This window comes from Megalobrama amblycephala, linkage group LG8, assembly GCF_018812025.1.
Source record: "Megalobrama amblycephala isolate DHTTF-2021 linkage group LG8, ASM1881202v1, whole genome shotgun sequence".
In the NCBI taxonomy this organism is placed as follows: Eukaryota; Metazoa; Chordata; class Actinopteri; order Cypriniformes; family Xenocyprididae; genus Megalobrama; species Megalobrama amblycephala.
The window spans coordinates 23,439,865-23,459,665 of NC_063051.1; the positions used below are offsets into that span (position 1 = coordinate 23,439,865).

Sequence of the window (19,801 nt, forward strand, 5' to 3'; positions counted from 1 at the left end):
TTGCACGTAGGTGATATTGAATTAATATTTCATGTCGATATGCAGTGGTTACATACTGTTTAAACTAATCGTGGTATTGATATTACTGCCGACTCTATAGAACAGTGGCAAGGAAAACTAACTTTACCGAGCTCTGAGAGCCCCCTAGTGGTCGGGAGAATTTCCGTTGTGTTGTGGCTTGATTCCGTTGTGTTGTGGCTTTATTCCGTTGTGTTGTGGCTCGATTTCGTTGTGTTGTGGCTTTATTCCGTTGTGTTGTGGCTCGATTCTGTTGTGTTGTGTCTCGATTTCGTTGTGTTGTGAACTTATGTTTGCTTTTTTAATTTCGTTGTGTTGTGCACTACTGGGCCACCGTACATTCCTAAACGACAATGATTCGTCCATGTCTATTACACCTTTGACAAAAATCACACCGGAATATTCAAAGGCATCAAAATAGAGCAAACATTTTTTGTCAGAAACTTTAGTAAATTACATGTTGTTTTGTTTGGTGGTCTGTTCAGAATCGTGGGAGAATCGTGATCTCTATTTGAAACAAAAAAAAATGTAATTCTCAATTTATCCAGAATCGTGCAGCTCTAGTGCGCACTGATATAGAGAATAACTCCCTTTGGAGTGACATTGTGTTATAGAACTTTGCAGACCTTTTTCATGCTCAAACAGCAACATTACAAACTAAAGAAAGATTTGTTTGTCCTTTTTGGCGCTTGACAGCCATTGCATGGACAAAAGCATGTGTGAAGATTCTTTCCCCTTTCATGATGCACAAAAAAATAGCAGCATATTGGTTCAGACGGACATGAGGATGAGTAAATAATGACAGAATTTTGATTTTGTGCTGAACTACTCCTTAAAATGGGCTTACTGTCCTCCCAGCTTTCTAAAAACACTTTCCAATGAAGCCACATCAGTCGCTGGAGGCTGCTGCGTCAGCTACTTCAAAATGCTGTTGATGTTTAAATGCTGTAAAACCCCAAAGTGAAGAACTATAGCAACAGCAGTCATGTAAACAAAGACTCTAGATTGCCATGAGAGGAGTAAAACCAACAGAGATCTTTCTTTGTAATATCCATCCTGTACCAATCCACTGTTAAGAAGCTGTAGACAAGATCAAGCAGCAGAGAATGTGCTTTTGAGTACTTAAAGTCAACAATAAGGTCAATTTTGATTTCATGTTGACTTTAACACAAAGATTGCCACCAAAATTGCATCTACAAAAATCATATCTACAGAAACCATAAAGCAAATATGGCATTAATGCTGCATAAGGCTCTCCAGCACAAGAGAGCTTAGATGGAGAAACAGTTAAATAATTGAGCAGATCCATGAACTCTCCTGTAAGTGCAGGAAAAAGTCTTGGAAGCTAAAAGTAAGCAGGCCCATGGGAATCACATCTATTTTTTATCAAACATTAAGGCTGCACGATAATGGTTAAGCTGATAATGACGATTATTTTGCTCAAGAATTGTGATTATTAATAACGTTTTTTTCACTGGAGAATTTTCTTTTTACATTTCAACAGAATTATTGCACTTACATTTAAGCACAAATAAAGAAAATGTCGATTCATACACAGGGTTTATTTACCTCATAGAGTTTCCTGATTTATATATATAAATATATATATATATATATATATATATATATATATATATACACACATTAATACATTGCACTGCAAAAAATGCTTTTCTTACTTAGTATTTTTATCTTGTTTCCAGTCCAAATATCTAAACATTCTGCATTTACTAGACAAGTAAAAATGACTTAAGATATAGTCTTTTTTCTGAGAAAAAAACAAAATCTAAATTAAGTGATTTTATCTGTAATTTTACAAGGAAAATTATCTGCCAATAGGGTAAGAAAAATAATCTTGTTTCCATTTGAATTAAGATTATTTTTCTTAACCCACTGGCAGATAATTTTGCTTGTTTTAAGCAAAAACTCACTTTATTTCATCCCCCCCCTGCAGAAAACAAGACATAATATCTTATGCTATTGTACTTATACAGTAAATGCATCTTGATTTAAGAACTTTTAGATATTTGGACTGGAAACAAGACACAATATTTTTTGCAGTGTGAAGACTTTAAGAAAAAGTTTAAACTGTGGAATTCCTAATATAAATTTCAATAATAGGCCTAATTATGTCAACTAATTCAAGAAAAAAAAATAAAAATTCAGCAGGCCAATATCACAGACGGTTATGCTTAGACTAATTAATCAAGAGAAGCAAAAATCATGATCACAATTAAAATATAATTAATCCTGTTAAGCCTCATGCCATGAAAGATGCAGGTGAAACATGCTTTATGCAAGTCGGTCATTCTGAAAAAACTAGGTGCATTGTTTCATTGTTTCAGAACAAACATCCTGGGAGTTGGCCGACTATTTATCCAACCCACTGGACTGACAAAACTCACTTTGAATGTCTTTTGTTGCTTAATACTGCATTTCCGGGAACTAAAATACAAAACATTATATAACAATAGCCAGACATCAAGAGAGCGCTTACAAGAATGAGGCTCTTATAGTTTAGATGCTCATAACTCTTCACAGAAAACATCTGAAAGGAATATAAGGGTGTACTGTTTGTGTAAAATAGCCCCTCCATCAGACTGTATTCATGATCTCTGGTATGCATATTTTCTCCAAGGCCTGTTATCAGAGCTACAGATGAATGAACCCGTTTCAGAGTGATGCACAGCAATTAAATGCTAAAAGACACCTTTAACTAGAGCTATGTGTGTAATGTAAAACCTCTTCATTGCTGTAATGATAAACACAGTGAATGCTCCTGTCTGACAGGGAAGTCAAGTTCAACTGCTCTACAAAAGTCATCTACAGCTCTCTTAAGTCAGTCTCATTACAGATGATACTTCCCCTTGGAAACTCATGACAACTGTAATGGGAACACTGCACTGCATTTATAGGGTGTGTGTGAGAGAGAATGAGGGTAAGTGTGTCATTGATAAACTGTACTTCCAAAAAAAAAAATAAAAAAAAATGTGAAAAAACAGCAATATAATAATCAGTTTGTATAATAACAGAAATAAATAATTATAAGTCATCACAATAAAATGTTATGATTAATTTAATTAATAATAACACATTAATATTATCATTATCAATCTCACGGAGCAATACACTAGCTGGACGTAAAATATAATAGGAAAAGACGTATAATAATTTGCCATATTAAAAAATAACACAATTCTAAAGCTAATGCACACATGTGTGAATGTGTATAAACGTGCGTTAATGTCGTTCCGCATCATATGAACAGAAGTATCTGGTTCTCACCTGCTCTCGCGCTGGAAACGATGCTCAACTCGTCGCTGTTTCGCGCATATATTGAGATTTATATTAACGTACCATCATCACCATCATCATAAGAGCGTCCACGTCGCGGAAAGAAAGAACCGTGTGGAAACGCCTTCGTGACATGCAGCGGAGTATTGTTGAAGGAAACAACGCGTCGGAAATCACCATTGGACAAACGAGTTGTCAGTCATTGTTTTGCGTGTAAGCGATTGGACAACAGACCGCTAGATCCCGCCTCTTAAATGTGTGACGGAAATACTAGAGCCCGCCCCCTTTTGATGATAGTAGTGAATGAAATGGAGAGGGGGCGGGTCTCTTTCTCTCTGTGTCTCTTTCTGCTGCACAAGTACCCCAGGTGAAAAAAAAGTACATTGCTATAATAAACTTAAAGTGCTCTATTTTCGTGCACTAATTTTTGTACTTAAGAAGTACTAAAGAAGAATTTTTTGTATATTAAGATCATCTAAGTCATCATATGAACTAAAATGTGCTTTTAATATACTATCTATATATATATATAACATATATTTAGATACCACTTGTGATACAACATTATTTAGATACCACATTTGAACCCATAGTGTACTACAAGTGTTAGCTAAATGTATTTTTATAAATACAGAGATAGTATATTAAAAGCACATTTTAGTTCATATTTCAAGCTATCTCAAAATAACACAGTTGACAGTTGAGTACACTTAGATGTTCTTAAGATGATCTTAAGAAGTACTAAGGAAAAATTTTGAGTTTCTGTTGAATAAACTAATCTCTTTCTTTGTATCTACTCAAATTGAATTTAAGGCAACTTTGGGATACTTTAAAACGTTACTTTTAAACCAACAAATCATTTTTACAGTGTGATTGTGTCTTTTATAATTTGTGTGCATGGTGTTAATCTAATGCCACATCCACAATAATATTTTTTAATTTAAAAAATTAAATTTCAAATGAAAATAACATTTTCTAAAGTGTCATCATGTTCCGTTTTCGCTGGAGGAATAGTGTGATGAGGGAGGGGTAAACGCAGCAAAATCTTTACAGTGGATGGATAACTGTCTCGTATCGCTTCTGCATCACATTATGTAAACAGCATTTATGACAAAAAAAATGAAGATGCAGATATCATAACAATCTATCAATAAACACACCTTGACCTCTGCTTCTGGCGCTGCACTGCTGCAGAATGGAACAAGAATGCTCTGACTGAAAGACGGTGGGAGGAGGCGATCACAAATTAGTGTATACAGATTACTGAGCTAATCATAGTTTTTTAGGGGGGCTGACTAGAAAAAGGGCCTAGTGACGTCCCTGATACCGGCAACGTGTGAGAAGTGCCGGTACACAAGAAAAAGTGAGGATATGCTATAGCTTAAAATACAGAAGTGCCGGTGTTGTGCTGAATTTCGACACCCTGCCAGATTATTACCCCCCTATATTGGTAGGTTTAGGAGTAGGTATGGGGGAGGGGTTAGGATTAGGGGTGGATTTAGAATTAGGCAATCAGGTAGTAACTCCAACGAGGGGTAATAATTTGACAGGGGGTCTAAATTCGGCACAACATCGGTACTGCATACTGGTGCATACCGGCCTACTTCGAGCACTGAATCCATTATGACAACTTATTATATATAGTGGGGAAAACCATGAGCCGCTGTTGGGGCAGGTTGTCACAAAATGTGTGTTCAATGTTTCCTTTATCCCGGGAAATGTTTGAAAGTTTTTAGTGCACTACGGTTTGTGTGTATAGAAATTAAAGCAGTGTAAAGCAATAATAAATATGTGTTTTGATTTTTGAAAAATGTTATTAACCACCCAGCCAAATTTGAATGATAAAAACCCCGCCAATTAAACCTGCAGTCCGCAATTTTTCCTCTTTGTCGCCATCTCTTGTTTGAAACCTGCAATTGCAGTCATATGCGGAATAGATATCTGTATGTGCGTTGTGCCTCGGCACAGCTCGTCAGTGCGGATGAATCTAATGTTTGCTGTCAGTCACCGCACCGGTGTGGATACTGTACTTCAGAATCACAGATACTACGTCTTGAAAGTATGACCAATATAATAATTTTCACTGGAAAATATCAGCTGAACAAGTAAGTATTGTATTGTTCTGACCAACTGAGGAAAAAAGCATTAGGCCTACAATAAATCGTGCTGCCAATGATGATTAAATCTAACAATCGCTTAGCTCGAATCATGCCAAACCATTCAAATTATTACTGTTATACTTTGTTCTCAAATCGTTAATGTTAACAGCATCAGCATTACTATGACTATGTGTATATTAGCGTTACCTGTAGATTTCAATTTCTGTAGCCACTCAACTGTCCAAAGTCTTTTGCTTTTTGACTATGGGTGAATCTCCAGTTGTCACTGATGATTGTCATTTGGATCTTTCTGGATTACAATCTGCCATCAAAATGCCATCAAGTTTAATTATTTTGAGAAAAGGCTATAAATGATCCGCTACCAGCAGCATCCTCACATCATAAAACCGATTAGCCTGGACTCCCTCCTTTCTGTTTACGGACGTGATGTAATGACGCACAGAGGAACTGCTGCATGCTCAAATTTCCTGCGGAAATCCACCATGTCGCTCTTATTATAAAGTATTATTACAAGCTTACCGTTGTGAATCGAGCTAAGATAATGAGATTATGGTTATGGCTGGTTATGTACTTGCTCAAAAATTGATTTTGGATAATTTTTAACCAAAAAAAGTTTCGGACTGCAGCTTTAAATAAAATAAGTTATCAAAATCTTGAAAAAAATAAGCAGTATTCTTCGCTCTCAACCGCAGGGGGTGTGTCCACTGTCAGCTCTGAAACCACGCCCACTCGCGGGAAAGCTTACACTCATTGGTGGACACGTACTGGCACCAGATGTCGGTGGGACGGGAGGATGAAGGCCGGGCCGGTTCGGCCCCATTCATCAGGAACAGCATTATCTGTGAATTCCAGATGTCTCCGATGAAAGTTTGGTCAAGGTGGCTCTTCACAAAATTAATCCACCTCTTCTTGATATCATAATTTTTAGTAAAGGGGACATATTATGCAAAATTCACTTTTATAAGGTGTTAGAACACAGATGTGTGTCCACAGTGTGTGTAAACAACCAGCCAATAATGGTAAAAAGCCACCCAATACTTTTTTATAATCCCATTTATCATTTTCAATCTCTCAGAACAAGCTGTTTTATATTTCCTCCTACTCCTATGTAAGAGTAGGGAAACCCTGGCCATGACTGGTGATGATCTGCCCTTTTAGCATAGACAGACCCCTGAGTGAGAAGCCATTTCTGTGTACTCGCTGTATCCGCTAGCTAGCAAGAGGATTACAATGTCTGCGGCAAAAAAACATTACAAATGTTCTGTTGTTGGATGTACCAACGAACATACGACTCCCGGCATCCGAGCCACTGAGGACACCGTGGTTGAATTTAATTTTTGAAGGAAATGTGTCGGAGAATGTCGGCAAAATGTTATATATTTGTTTATATATTTATATATATAGTTGTTTCTGAAGGATGGGTCAATAACAACGCTTCGTGCTCTAACTTCATATCCAGGACAAGTAAATATAGCACTTCATATTTTGTGAATGTTTGTATATTTTCTGTCTGAATGAGCTTTCTAGAATCCTGTACGGCTAATGTGGCTAAAGTTACCATAGTCTCTGACTGTATTCACAGAGACTAAAGTAGAGCTATGTCCTTAGTTTTATCCTGAAAACACTCACCTTTTGTGTAATTCATAAACACACATTTATTATGCACTGTATAATCAGGTGACAGACTTATTTACGCTTTCTGTAAGATAAGAGAATTGTACTAATAGTAATAGTGTATCAATGTAACCCCACAACAACTACATAAATGTATTCACTAACCATTCAGAAATGTCCAGGTGCAGTCTAAAAGTTGCTCTTCCTGAAAAATCTCCTAAAAAGCTCTTCCTGATTCTCTCCATCTGTGTCCAACTCTGGTTCAAACATGTAAGGCTGCAATCCACAACTGGTTATTTCTGACATTTTGGCTGAGTGAGATTCACCTGGGGTGCGTTTCCCGAAAGCATCGTTGGTGAACTATGGTCGTAAGTCCCATTGAACTCTATTGGTAACGACGGAACTTACGACCATAGTTCGCTTTGGGAAACACACCCCTGTTTTGTAGACAGAGTATGCAAAGCTTGTGTAAAGGAGCAGCGGCTCATTTGCATTTAAAGGGACACACACAAAAATGGCGCGTTTTTGCTCACCCCCAAATAGGGGCAAATTTGACAAGCTATAATAAATGATCTTGGGGTTATTTTGAGCTGAAACTTCACAGACATATTCTGGGGACTTACATGTCATTTTGTGAAAAGGGACATAGTATGTCCCCTTTAAATAATGAGAGCTTTTTAGTAAATTATTGCAACCAGGTAATATGCATTTACGTGACGAAGGCATAGTTAGCTAGCAAACTGTAGGCTGTAGTAACTCGCGATTGTGTGTGTAGTAACTTGTGATTATAGTGTTAGGGTAGGAGCCATGCTCAGTGGCTCCAGTGCGTCATCGAGCCATGATTTCAGGCCCACCCAAAAAATCCTGAACACAAAAATGGTGAAAAACTGTTTAACGGTCTAACTCCACAATTCAGTACTACATAGTTCACAGTCCTTGTAACGTGTTTTCAGCAATACATTTGTAATATTTATAATGTGTTTAGAAACAAATCTCTGAATTGCCTTTACACAGACTATAAAGGGATAGTGCACCCAAAAATGAAAATTCTCTTTAATTATTCACCCTCATGTCGTTCCACACCCATAAGACCTTTGTTCATCTTCAGAACACAAATTAAGATATTTTTTGATAAAATCCGATGGCTCGTAAGGCCTGCATTCAGAGCAAGTTAACTTAGACTTTCAAACGCCCAGAAAGCTACTAAAAACATATATAAAACAGTTCATGTGACTACAATGGTTGAACCTTAATGTTATGAAGCGTCAAGAATACTTTTTGTGTGCCAAAAAAAACAATATAACAACTTTATTCAATATCTAGTGATGGGTAATTTCAAAACACTCCTTCATGAAGGTTCACATGACTTTGGCAGTTTGAGATTGTTTGATCGCTCCGAACCACTGATTTGAAACAAAAGATTCATAAAGATTAAAAGCTTCATGAAGCAGTGTTTTGATATCGCTCTTCACTAGATATTGTTGAATAAAGTCATTATTTCGTTTTTTTTTTTTTCTCGTCGCTTCATAACATTAAGGTTGAACCACTGTAGTCACATGAACTGTTTTAAATATGTCTTTAGTACCTTTCTGGCCGTTTGAAAATCTAAATGAACTTGCTCTCAAATCAGGACTCACAAGCCATCGGATTTTATCAAAAATGTCTTAATTTGTGTTCCGAAGATGAACAAAGGTCTTACGGGTTTGGAATGACATGAGGGTGAGTAATTAATGACAGAATTTTCATTTTTTGCATGAACTAACCCTTTAACTTTCAAAAATCAACTCAATATTCACTTTCTATTATATTAGAAATATTCACTTGAGTAATAAAAAACTTTATTTCCTACATAAATGCATATAATAAAAATAAAAAGTGCTTAAAATACAACAACTGACTTTTGCATATCAAACTATTCCACTTATGCTTATTTTGTGTTATTAGATCAACAACATGACCCATCCTTTATTTATTTATTTTTTAAATATAACGTTGCATGTTCAATATTAACAGAGGCATAAATTCTTGAAATTCAGTTCTTTTGTAATGTTCTCTCCTTTTTGTAATGGAAATAATCCAGAGGTGCTTTATTATTCATTTCAGTGGTCAGTCTGTAGGTGATGCTCATCTGATGTGTGTGGTACTCACCGGTGCTGTTGCTGTAGGTGCGTACTGTTGTTGTTGTGGTGGGCGGCGGTGAGTCAGAATCCATTGATGCTGTGTCATCATCGTCTTGTGAACAGCCAGCCTGAATGGCACGAAGATAACTATGGCTACGGGACCGGAAGCATGTGGGCATAGGCATATCGGGAGGCTCATTGCATCGTGAGTGAGGATGCATGTCTTCCAACTCATCTCCATAATGCCGGCTCAACTCCATGTCTCGCATCTGGTGAGACAGCGGCAGGTGATGTGGGTTGGCATAATTGAAAAAGAACAGTGATGGTGCGATTGGCTATGTTCACAATAGCATCACTAGCTGCAGTATTTCATAATGTGTGTGCATACATTTGATAACCACATGAGACTAGAGCATTTTTTATCTGTTCAATTCCTAATTAGCCATTTAGCTGATGCTTGTATCCAAGGTTTCTTATCTTTTGCAGTGATAATCTCAAAGGTCACAAGTGACACACAGATAAATCAGCTCATTAATGAAGTTATTTAACAGAAAGACTGTCATTATTTTCCGTGCAAATTGCTTTTTTTATTGAGTATTAATTTCTATGCTCCACCATAATATATGTAATTATGATGCTTCAGAGGATTTTCTGCTCAGTCAGTGTCATTGTGTAAAGGTGAACTCATGTTCAGCCGCATTTGTTGTCCTGTAATTAACTCATGTGAGCGTCTGACCTGACTGATGCAGCTGCCGCGTCCGAGAGTGCTGCAGCCCTGACTGAAGTCATCATCATCCCAGTTTGGGAATGGAGAACTGCCTCCGATGCAGTCCAGGTTATCCAGACTGCGATTCCCAGAGAACTCCCGCAGAGAAGGAAGACAACTGAGGACAGGAAGGGGAGAGGGGTCACAGAGAGAAGAGAACAGGCAGGAGATGAGAGAACGGTCAGATGAGAGCACTCTATAGTCTAACTCAGTGGTTTTCAAACTGGGGTCAGGGGACCCTCAGGGGCCACAAGGGGGTGCTTAGGGGGTCCATGGAAATGTTTAGAGAAAAACATTGTAAATAAATAAAGAGGGAAAGATTTAAATATGTAAAAATGTTTAAATAAATAAATAAACAATTTGATTGAAATAAATAAATGAATTAAAATAAATTATAAATAAATGAGTAAATAAATACATATACAAATAACTAATCAGATAAAAATGAGATTAGATTAAAACAAATAAATAAAAAAGTAAAATAAAATAAATTAAAATAATAAATAAATATATAAATAGACAAATAAATAAAAACAAATAGATTTAAATAAATAAATCTGATACTACAGTACTATAATGAGTACAAAAAAATATTAATAATGTAACTTAATAGAACCTAAATATTTTCCAAATAATATTTTGACATATTTGTAATATTATTATTGTTTTTCACAGTATAAATTGCATTTTTTATACAAGAAACTTCATAGATGCCTTTTAAATTTAAGAATGGGGGTCCCTCGCATGGGGATAATCATATTTGGGGTCCATGGCATCCAAAAGTTTGAAAACCCCTGATCTACTACACAAAAAGCAAATGGAAATGGTGAAGCTGTAATGACACTACTGAAGAAACATTTATTTATTAGGAAATGATTTCATCTTTTCAGTTTTCTGTTTAAAAAAATTATCAATCCATCTGTTCATCCATCCATCCATCCAATCCATCCAATCCATCCAATCAATCCATCCATCCATCCATCCAGGCTGATTGATGTCATTAGTCTGGTGACCACATGAGACCTGAAAATTGCTGCACCAGTTTCTAAAAGAGATACTGCTAATGACCAATCAGCAAAGTACCGTTTCCATTCAACGTCCAATCAGAGATATAGCAGTTAGGATGAGAATTAGCAGAGCTTACAAACTCTGAGGATGCTTTCTCTCTATCGCTCCAAATCTCATTTGTCTGCAATGGTGCAGTGCAACCAAAATCCCAACATTAAATCACACTTGTGCACAAATGGGCAGTATGGAGAAAGCAACTTCAGAGACTAAACATCTCAGAGTAGGAGAACTGTTTAAAGAATGAGTCTTGGCCAATAGCAAACCAGTTTTCAATCAGCACTCCTAATTTGAGAGGAGTTCGAGAAAGCAGTGCTGGTGCGACGACTCCTTTGTATGGTCAGTGAGGAGCAGCAGTCGGTCAGTCACTGCACTGACCTGACAGAGCGTCCGATCTGCTGCAGGGTAGTAATGCTGTGGAGGGGGGACCAGAGAGCCTCCAGATCCCCCTGCAGCATGGAGTAGTCCAGCAGACGGCTGGAGAGAAGGCAGGGTTATAGGGTAAGATGGGAGTGGGGAACGGGGAGGAGCTTTATATAGTAGAGAAAGTGGGAGGTGCTTTGAATAGAAGAGGTGTGGCTTCAAACCAAGAACTTTGAGTCATTTTGAGTAAAAAATACAAAAAAAGGGAAACTCATAAATGGTGAAAACACACAGAGAGACAAAGGCTATGTTCAGAACAGCATACTAACATACTACTCTTAATTTTTCAGCACAAGAAAGTAAGTATACTGTGAAATATTTACATTTTCTGTATGCATTGAATCTCTGAATAACATACTATATTTGCTCACAATGCAATGTGATTAATGAACCAGCTGTGATTTCCGAATCATTTAAAAACATTATTAATATTATATTGTTTCATTTACTTTTTTAAAAGTTTTATAATGTTTACATAATTTAAATGTTTTATTCACTATTATTAAAAATAGCAATCAGAATACAGTGTATACTGCATACTATTTAGTAAGCAATAAGCTAGTATATCATTGGGAACACAGCCTAAATCAGGGTTAGGAGAGGAAGGTAAGAGGTATTAAGGTCAATCTCACAAAAACATGTCCCAGTCATACTTTATCACAAAACCTAAAAAATAGTGTAAAAATTATATTAAGGCTATTTGTAGGGTGTTTCAGTGTTTTATTATTGTTAAATAAAACTAAAACTATAAATCATAGTTTTTGATTATTGAAATAAAGCTGAAATATAAATAGATTAAAATTTAGTAAAATATGTAGTTTTACTAAAATAACACTAGGGTCTTAGTACCTTAAAGGTGCCATAGAACGCTTTTTTCACAAGATGTAATATAAGTCTAAGGTGTCCCCTGAATGTGTCTGTGAAGTTTCAGCTTAAAATACCCCATAGATTTTTTTTTTTTTATTCAGTTTTTTAACTGCCTATTTTGGGGCATAATTATAAATGCGCTGATTCAGAGCACGTCCCATTTAAATGCTCGCGCTCCCCGCCCCCAAGCTCACAACTCTGTAATACATTGCATAAACAAAGTTCACACAGCTAATATAACCCTTAAAATGGATCTTTACAAAGTGTTCGTCATGCAGCCTATCAGATCTTGTAAGTATAGAATATATTTGGATGTTTACATTTGATTCTGAATGAGTTTGATAGTAGCCTATGTGTGGCTAACGGGCTAAAGCTAATGCTACACACTGTTGGAGAGATTTATAAAGAATGAAGTTGTGTTTATGAATTATACAGACTGCAAGTGTTTAATAATGAAAAGTAAGAAACAATGGTAACTTTAACCACATTTAACAGTACATTAGCAACATGCTAACGAAACATTTAGAAAGACAATTTCCAAATATCACTAAAAATATCATGATATCATGGATCATGTCAGTTATTATTGCTCCATCTGCCATTTTTTGCTATTGACTTGCTTGCTTACCTGCATAAAGTCTGTGTGCTGCTCCAGACGTTAATACTGGCTTGTCTAATGCCTTGAACATGGGCTGGTATATGCAAAATTTGGGGGAGTACATATTAATGATCCCGACTGTTGCGTCACAGTCGGTGTTATGTTGAGATTCGCCTGTTCTTCAGAGGTCTTTTGCACAAATCAAATTTACATAAGAAGGAGAAAACAATGGTATTTGAGACTCACTGTATGTCATTTCCATGTACAGAACTCTAATTATTTAACTATGCCGAGGTAAATTCAATTTTCAGTTCTAGGGCACCTTTAATAAAGCAATAAGATTCATCTTGCACAGATGCAAATATTTATTTAAATCAGCATTCATGAGTTCACACTTACAAATGATTAGATAGAGTAAAAGACTATGCGTATTTGGCGTTCTGTTTGGGGGAGGGCTCCAAGCTCGGAATGTCGCCCAAACCCAGAGTACTCCCCCGTATCTTTGGTTAGGATAGTAACCAGGCAAGTGTGAAGAGACGGGGTGGTGGAGGGATGCAGAAAAAAACTGTTGAGGAACATACATAGGTGAGTTGCCTACATATTTATAGGCCTCCTCTTATGCTGATTGGGTAGATAATTTGAATATGCTCCTCCTGAACTTTGTTAATAAAACATCTTTTCACAAGTTCACACTTACAAATGATTAGATAGAGTAAAAGAGAATGCGTATTTGGTGCTGTCTGGTGGAGGGCTCAGAGCTTGGAATGTCACCCAAACCCTCCAAAAAAGCCAATGAACTTGGGACAGCAGCTGGGAATTTATTAACTAACCCCCAAAAATGTGTGCAATGAAGAGGCAAAGTGGTGTTTGTGGGGAGGAGCTTGTTCAGGCATCCAATGGGAGTTTGCAGCTCACAGCATCGACGGACGAGTCCTGCCAGCTGTCGAATAGGGAGTGAGTGATTCTAACCACCCAACCAGGAGGGCTCACACGGCATCCGACGGGAGCCTGCAGCTTGCAGCAGGTAAGCCTCGCCAGATGAACGGCAGTGTGAGTGATTCCAACTGTGCAACCAGGAGGGCCCACACAACATCCGACGGGAGCCTGCAGCTCATGCCAACGGATGGATGAGCCCCACCGGCAGTCAACGGGTGTTACAAGCGATTCCAACCGCCTAACCAGGAGGGCCCATGCAGTGTCTGATGGAAGCCTGCAGCTCTCAGCATTGGACGGGCAGGCTCCAACCATGGCCGGAAGGGCGCATGAGACTCCAGTCACCCAACTGAAAAGCCTACGCATTATTTGACGGGAACCATCTCACACCATCGAATGGGTGAGCCCCGCCGGCAGGCCAACAGGGTGTACGTGATTCCAACCACCTGAATGGGAGGGCTCGCATGGCAGCCGCTGTGGTTGCTGCCCCTATATGAAATGAGTGGCTGGAGAAATCATCAACTGGGATCAACTCGGTAGGTTGAGATCTCAGAATACCTTTGATAAGGAGGGAGGTCTGTGCGTCATTTATCTTGGGGGAAACTGAGCCATGAATTAATTTGTTAAAGAATTGGATCCCACTTAAGTAGCCTCTAATGGAACCAGCTTGGAGGTTTTTGATGCTGTTTAGATAAGAAATAAATGAGGTGATGGAGAGCAGGAAAAAATCGAGAAACGGCAAATTGTATGAGATATGGAATGACTTAAAACTTCTCCATGCGGTCAGGTATGATTAGAGTGTTCTAGGGGAAACAGCTAGGAGGATGGAGTCAGGCGATGTGTCGAGCAGATGTTTTAGTGGTTGATTTATAGGAAGATCAACTCTGAATAGTGAGGAACTGGGATTGGGGTTAGGTCCGCCTCTGGAGCAGCCTGAATTTCTGATAAAATCTGTGCTGTGATGTTGCTGGCGACAAAGGGCGGTGCCATCAAAGCGATTCAGGCATTCAGTGGTATGGGCATCTGTGTTGCAGAACAGAGGGAAAATGACGATCTAGCCTGTGGAACGGAGTTAGGAGGGGGAAGCTCAGGGGTCAAAGTTGTTTGCGGAGGTAGTCTCATGCTTGGGTCGGCCCCTGGGCCTTGGGTTTTAATGGGGTAGGTAAAGGAAGAAGAAAGCTGGGGTGGAAAATAGGCCATCTAAGCCTGTGCTGTTAGGCAGGCTCACGCTAGGGTCCGTGGTTGGAGCCGTAGGCCAAGGACAAAAAAGAGATTTTGAGACTGATAACTGGGCCTGCACCGCTAGCGGAGGCATCCTCAGACTAGAGTCTGCTGAAGAAGCTGTAGGCCACTGGTAGGGGGAAGATCATCAAACAGCAAAATACAGTCTCATTTAGATGATTGTTTGTTCCTTTATCTGTTGCTGGTTTGAGTGGCACACACGCATTCATTTAGTGAAGTTCAAAAGAGACTTGTTTAGGCGGGAAGAGGGCGTTATGCTCGATGGGCCTTATTGTCCATTTTTCTATGGCAGGAATGATTTTATGGGCTGGAGTAGAGAAAGACGTGAAAGGAAATTGCAGATGTTTCGCCTCAGCATGCAGGGACCCATTTGTTTGGGCTGACGCCCGCGAGATAAAGCCGAGGGATTGACGGCGGAGGAGAATTGCTCCTTAGGCCAGAGGATTGTGACAAATATTCCTCGAGGACCAAAGATTCTTTATCAAACATGAAGAGCTCGGTTTCGGACATGTTGTGAACATAGAGTGGGGCCAAATGCAGAAAAACTGTCAAGGAACATAGGTGAGTCGGCTACATATTTATAGGCCTCCTCTTATGCTGATTGGGTAGATCATTTGAACGTACTCCTAACAAACTTTGTTAATAAAACGTCATGAAATAAAGCACAACCAATGTAATAAATACTTTACAATTTATTCAAAACATCTCATATGTGTTTTTGCGATCAGTATACTGTGATCTGATATGTATCAGATACCTGTGGAAAAAAAATCACAATTGGTTGATGGTGACAATGCAGACTTAATGAAAATAGCAACATTGCTCTTTAGGAGCAAAAAGGTGCTTTTTTGTCTTTTTCTTTATTACATGTAAACAGCAGTAAGGTTGTGGAGAAGTACAGCATATGGAGAGGGAGAGAGACTAGCTGTGCTTAATCTAGCACATGAACAAGCACAGCTGGATTCTGAGTGTGTTTGAGAGAGAAATAAACACAGTTTAACTCATCCGGCTGCAGAAGGCATGACATAATGCAGCTCACACCTCAGACGCAGTCTTTGGCATCTTGACAGACAACCAGTGTGTGTTTCCGTGTTTGTACCCTATTATATCTCCAGCCTTCGGCACAGAAACGGGTCGCTAGCATTTTGCATACAGTGTATTAATGTTTTAATTTACAACAGTTTGTAAAGAGTAGAAAAATAATATGTGTGTCTATTAAACATATTCACTTACTTTCTTGAAGGGAACTGGTCACTTAGTGATTGCTGTGTTGCGCGTAAGTAGCTCTGCCTCCGTGCGGTGCTTTTCGGTGAGGGTTTTGGACTCACATCGGAGTCGTCGCTATCCTCAAGGTCGGCCATGGCTTTCACGTAACTGCCGCTACGCATCCGTCTACAGGGGATCTCACCCATGGGCCCACTTCTGCCCAGAGTCCCTGTCCAATCACCGGTGGAGGGCATCTGAACAAACACCAGAAAAACACCATCAGACAAACACTGTAGATGCACATAGATTGCTCAGGGCCCATCCGATTTATCGACCAGAATTTGCTGTAGATTTGCGATGTCCATTTAACTATTTTCTTGAGTGTTTTATGTAGGCCAATTATGTACACTGTTGTACTTCATGGTCATTTTGTTGGTCTGGTGAGTCACCAGATTACAGTATGTAACATCTCAGACATTCCAAAACCTAAACCCAACAAACGGCGATTCAACATTCAATTGTTGAAAACAAATGCCAACCAACAGCAAAAAGCACAAACATGTGTTGACCAGCGTCTCTCAGTACAGTGAGAATTGGCCTCAAAAGCCCCGATACACAAGTGAAATCGAAGAACGAACTAGCGTGACACAATTTCGAACAAAATTGGGCTACAACAAAGTGTGTTTGGAGTTTGAAACAGCTTGCAAAAGCGAACTGTCTAGGGCTGGGCATCATAAGCCTAAGTAGATTGTAGAACCAAACTACTCTATAAACAACTTTGCTCATGATGCTTTTGAGAAAAGAACCCCAGAAAAGTTTGCTCTGGCTGGTAAACACCTTTGAACTACCATTGGTTCCTGGTGATGACGTAATAGTAGGTTTGGCCCTGAGGCTCCGCCTTCTTTGACATGGAAATCTTCTCCTGTTCATTTCTTCTGGTCAGTCCATCGAGATAGGACATCCACGAGTAAAAACATGCATGCACTGGAGAGCCGCTTTATAGTAGAAACTGATGTTGTGCTTCCAACTGAAAGCAACACTGACACTGTTTTTTCATGTTTAATACCATAAAGCTGAATACTTTAAAGCAATCTATTGTATAAAGTTGTATAAAGAAATGTGACTGTAGTGCTGAATCACAGAGCTGGTGCAAACATATCCACATCCCTATGATCAGATGCTTTCTTCACTGCTGTTTTCTCACTGCTGTCATTTTTGTTTTGTTTTTGTTATTGAGAAGAAAGCGTGCAGCACATGTTTACATATTCAACTTAATGCTGCTTTCAGCATTGGGATGCTCAATAACAGTATACCATTGCAAAGGTATATCTTCTTTTTACCCATAAGAAAATGAACTTTGCAGTGAGCATATCAGGGGATTTAAAGGTGCCCTAGAACCAGTTTTTATAAGATGTAATATAAGTCTAAGGTGTCCCCTGAATGTGTCTGTGAAGTTTCAGCTCAAAAATACCCCGTAGATTTTTTTTAATTAATTTTTTTAACTGCCTATTTTGGGGCATCATTAACTATGCACCGATTCAGGCTGCAGCCCCTTTAAATCTTGCGCTCCCTGCCCCCCGAGCTCTCGACTATAATACAGTGTGTTTACAAAGTTCACACAGCTAATATAACCCTCAAATGGATCTTTACAAGATGTTCGTCATGCATACTGCATGCATGCATCGGATCATGTGAGTATAGTATTTATTCAGATGTTTACATTTGATTCTGAATGAGTTTGAGGCTGTGCTTCGTGGCAAAAGCTAACATTACACACTGTTGGAGAGATTTATAAAGAATGAAGTTGTGTTTATGCATTATACAGGCTGCAAGTGTTTAAAAATGAAAATAGCGACGGCTCTCTTGTCTCCGTGAATACAGTAAGAAATGATGGTAACTTTAACCACATTTAACAGTACATTAGCAAAATGCTAACAAAACATTTATAAAGACAATGTACAAATATCACTAAAAATATCATGTAATCATGGATCATGTCAGTTATTATCGCTCCATCTGCCATTTTTCGCTATTGTTCTTGCTTGTTTACCTAGTCTGATGATTCAGCTGTGCACAGCTCCAGACGTTAATACTGGCTGCCCTTGTGTAATGCCTTGAACATGGGCTGGCATATGCAAATATTGGGGTCATACATATTAATGATCCTGACTGTTAAGTAAGATTCGCCAGTTCTTCAGAGATCTTTTAAACAAATGAGATTTACACAAGAAAGAGAAAACAATGGTATTTGAGACTCACTGTATGTCATTTCCATGTACTGAACTCTTGTTATTCAACTATGCCAAGGTAAATTCAATTTTTGATTCTAGGGCACCTTTAAGCATTTGGGTTAAAAATGCTGTATGCTTTGGGTTTAACAATGACGCTCTATCGCCCCCTTGTCTACTGAGGTTTGCTACCACCACAGCAACACAATAACTGTGTTTCATGCACTCACCCTCCCTCGCACCTGCAGGAAGTGGCAGCCCAGATCCTGCTGGACGGACTTGGACTTCAGCAGGGTGCGATCCAGTGTGGCCGAGCCCTTCTGGCACATTTGCCTTGTGGGTCCTAACGTTAGCGTGGACCAAGGTCCCCCTTTACCAAAGTTCCCATCAAAAATCGGCCCTCTCCCTCCTCCGACTCCTCCACCACCAGGTCCCGGGAGTGCTGGGAGCCCCTGATGCTTTAGGTCACTGTTACTCTTTGAAGATTTCAGCGTGTGCTCGCTGATAGTGCTGTAGCCCTGCATGAAGTACCTGGATGCCACCTGGCCATCCGGCCCCGGTCCGGATCCCACCCCTTGCCGGCCCAAAGTCATCATGGCCATGGGGTTTCTATAATTACTTATATCGCTGTCCAAGTCGTCGGAACTCCAGTATCCAGACATATTGGAACGTGGCCTCCGTTTGGCCGTTCCTTCACTCTTCGCCCGGTCTTTGCTTTTACTCCGATGATGTTTGTCGTCGCTGCCTGATGATCTGCTGTTGCGACCGTTCATGTTACCTTTGATGGCGGAGTTTTCCAGTGACTGAGATTTAGCAAAAAGTTTCTGGACAGAGTGAACTAAATAGCGTATTTTTCCCGGACTGTCCGTGCGCTGCTGTTGTTGCTGTTTCGTCGTTGTCACAGCGGTGCTGCGATGGAACTGTAATGTGCTGAAGCCGTCCTGTTGCCCTGGCAGCTGTTTCTCGAACTGGTCCAGGAGGTTGGGTGGCAAACGGTTCATCTTTCCTGCCCCTAAATGCCAAAAGAGCAAGAGAGTCGATAATTAGGAAAAAACTCTGGATCTTATTCACATTAATCGTAATCAACATAAAAATTTATCTTTAAAAAAGTCTTAATAAAAAGCTTTTGAAATAAGACCTGTAGAAGACAATTTTGCTTCTCAGATCAACTTTTATAAAAGTTTCTCAAGACCAGGGCTCGACATTAAGTCCTTTGGAGTAGTTTGTCTGGAAAAAACAGGATTTTTTGTAGTGTAAATATAATTTATTCTGAAGCAATATTCTCATCAGTGTTCAATCAGCTTTGA

The 19,801-nt window shown here is 39.0% G+C and overlaps 1 protein-coding gene across 1 annotated transcript in view; it reads right to left on the bottom strand.

Moving 5' to 3' along the window:
- Positions 1–19,801, bottom strand: part of dlgap4b (discs, large (Drosophila) homolog-associated protein 4b) — a 165,767-nt gene that overhangs the window by 23,492 nt on the left and 122,474 nt on the right. Inside the window, 4 exon segments of the mRNA XM_048200137.1 lie at positions 9,195–9,435; positions 9,903–10,050; positions 16,294–16,520; positions 18,725–19,506. Of these exon segments, the coding sequence (XP_048056094.1) occupies positions 9,195–9,435; positions 9,903–10,050; positions 16,294–16,520; positions 18,725–19,506 (1,398 nt within the window).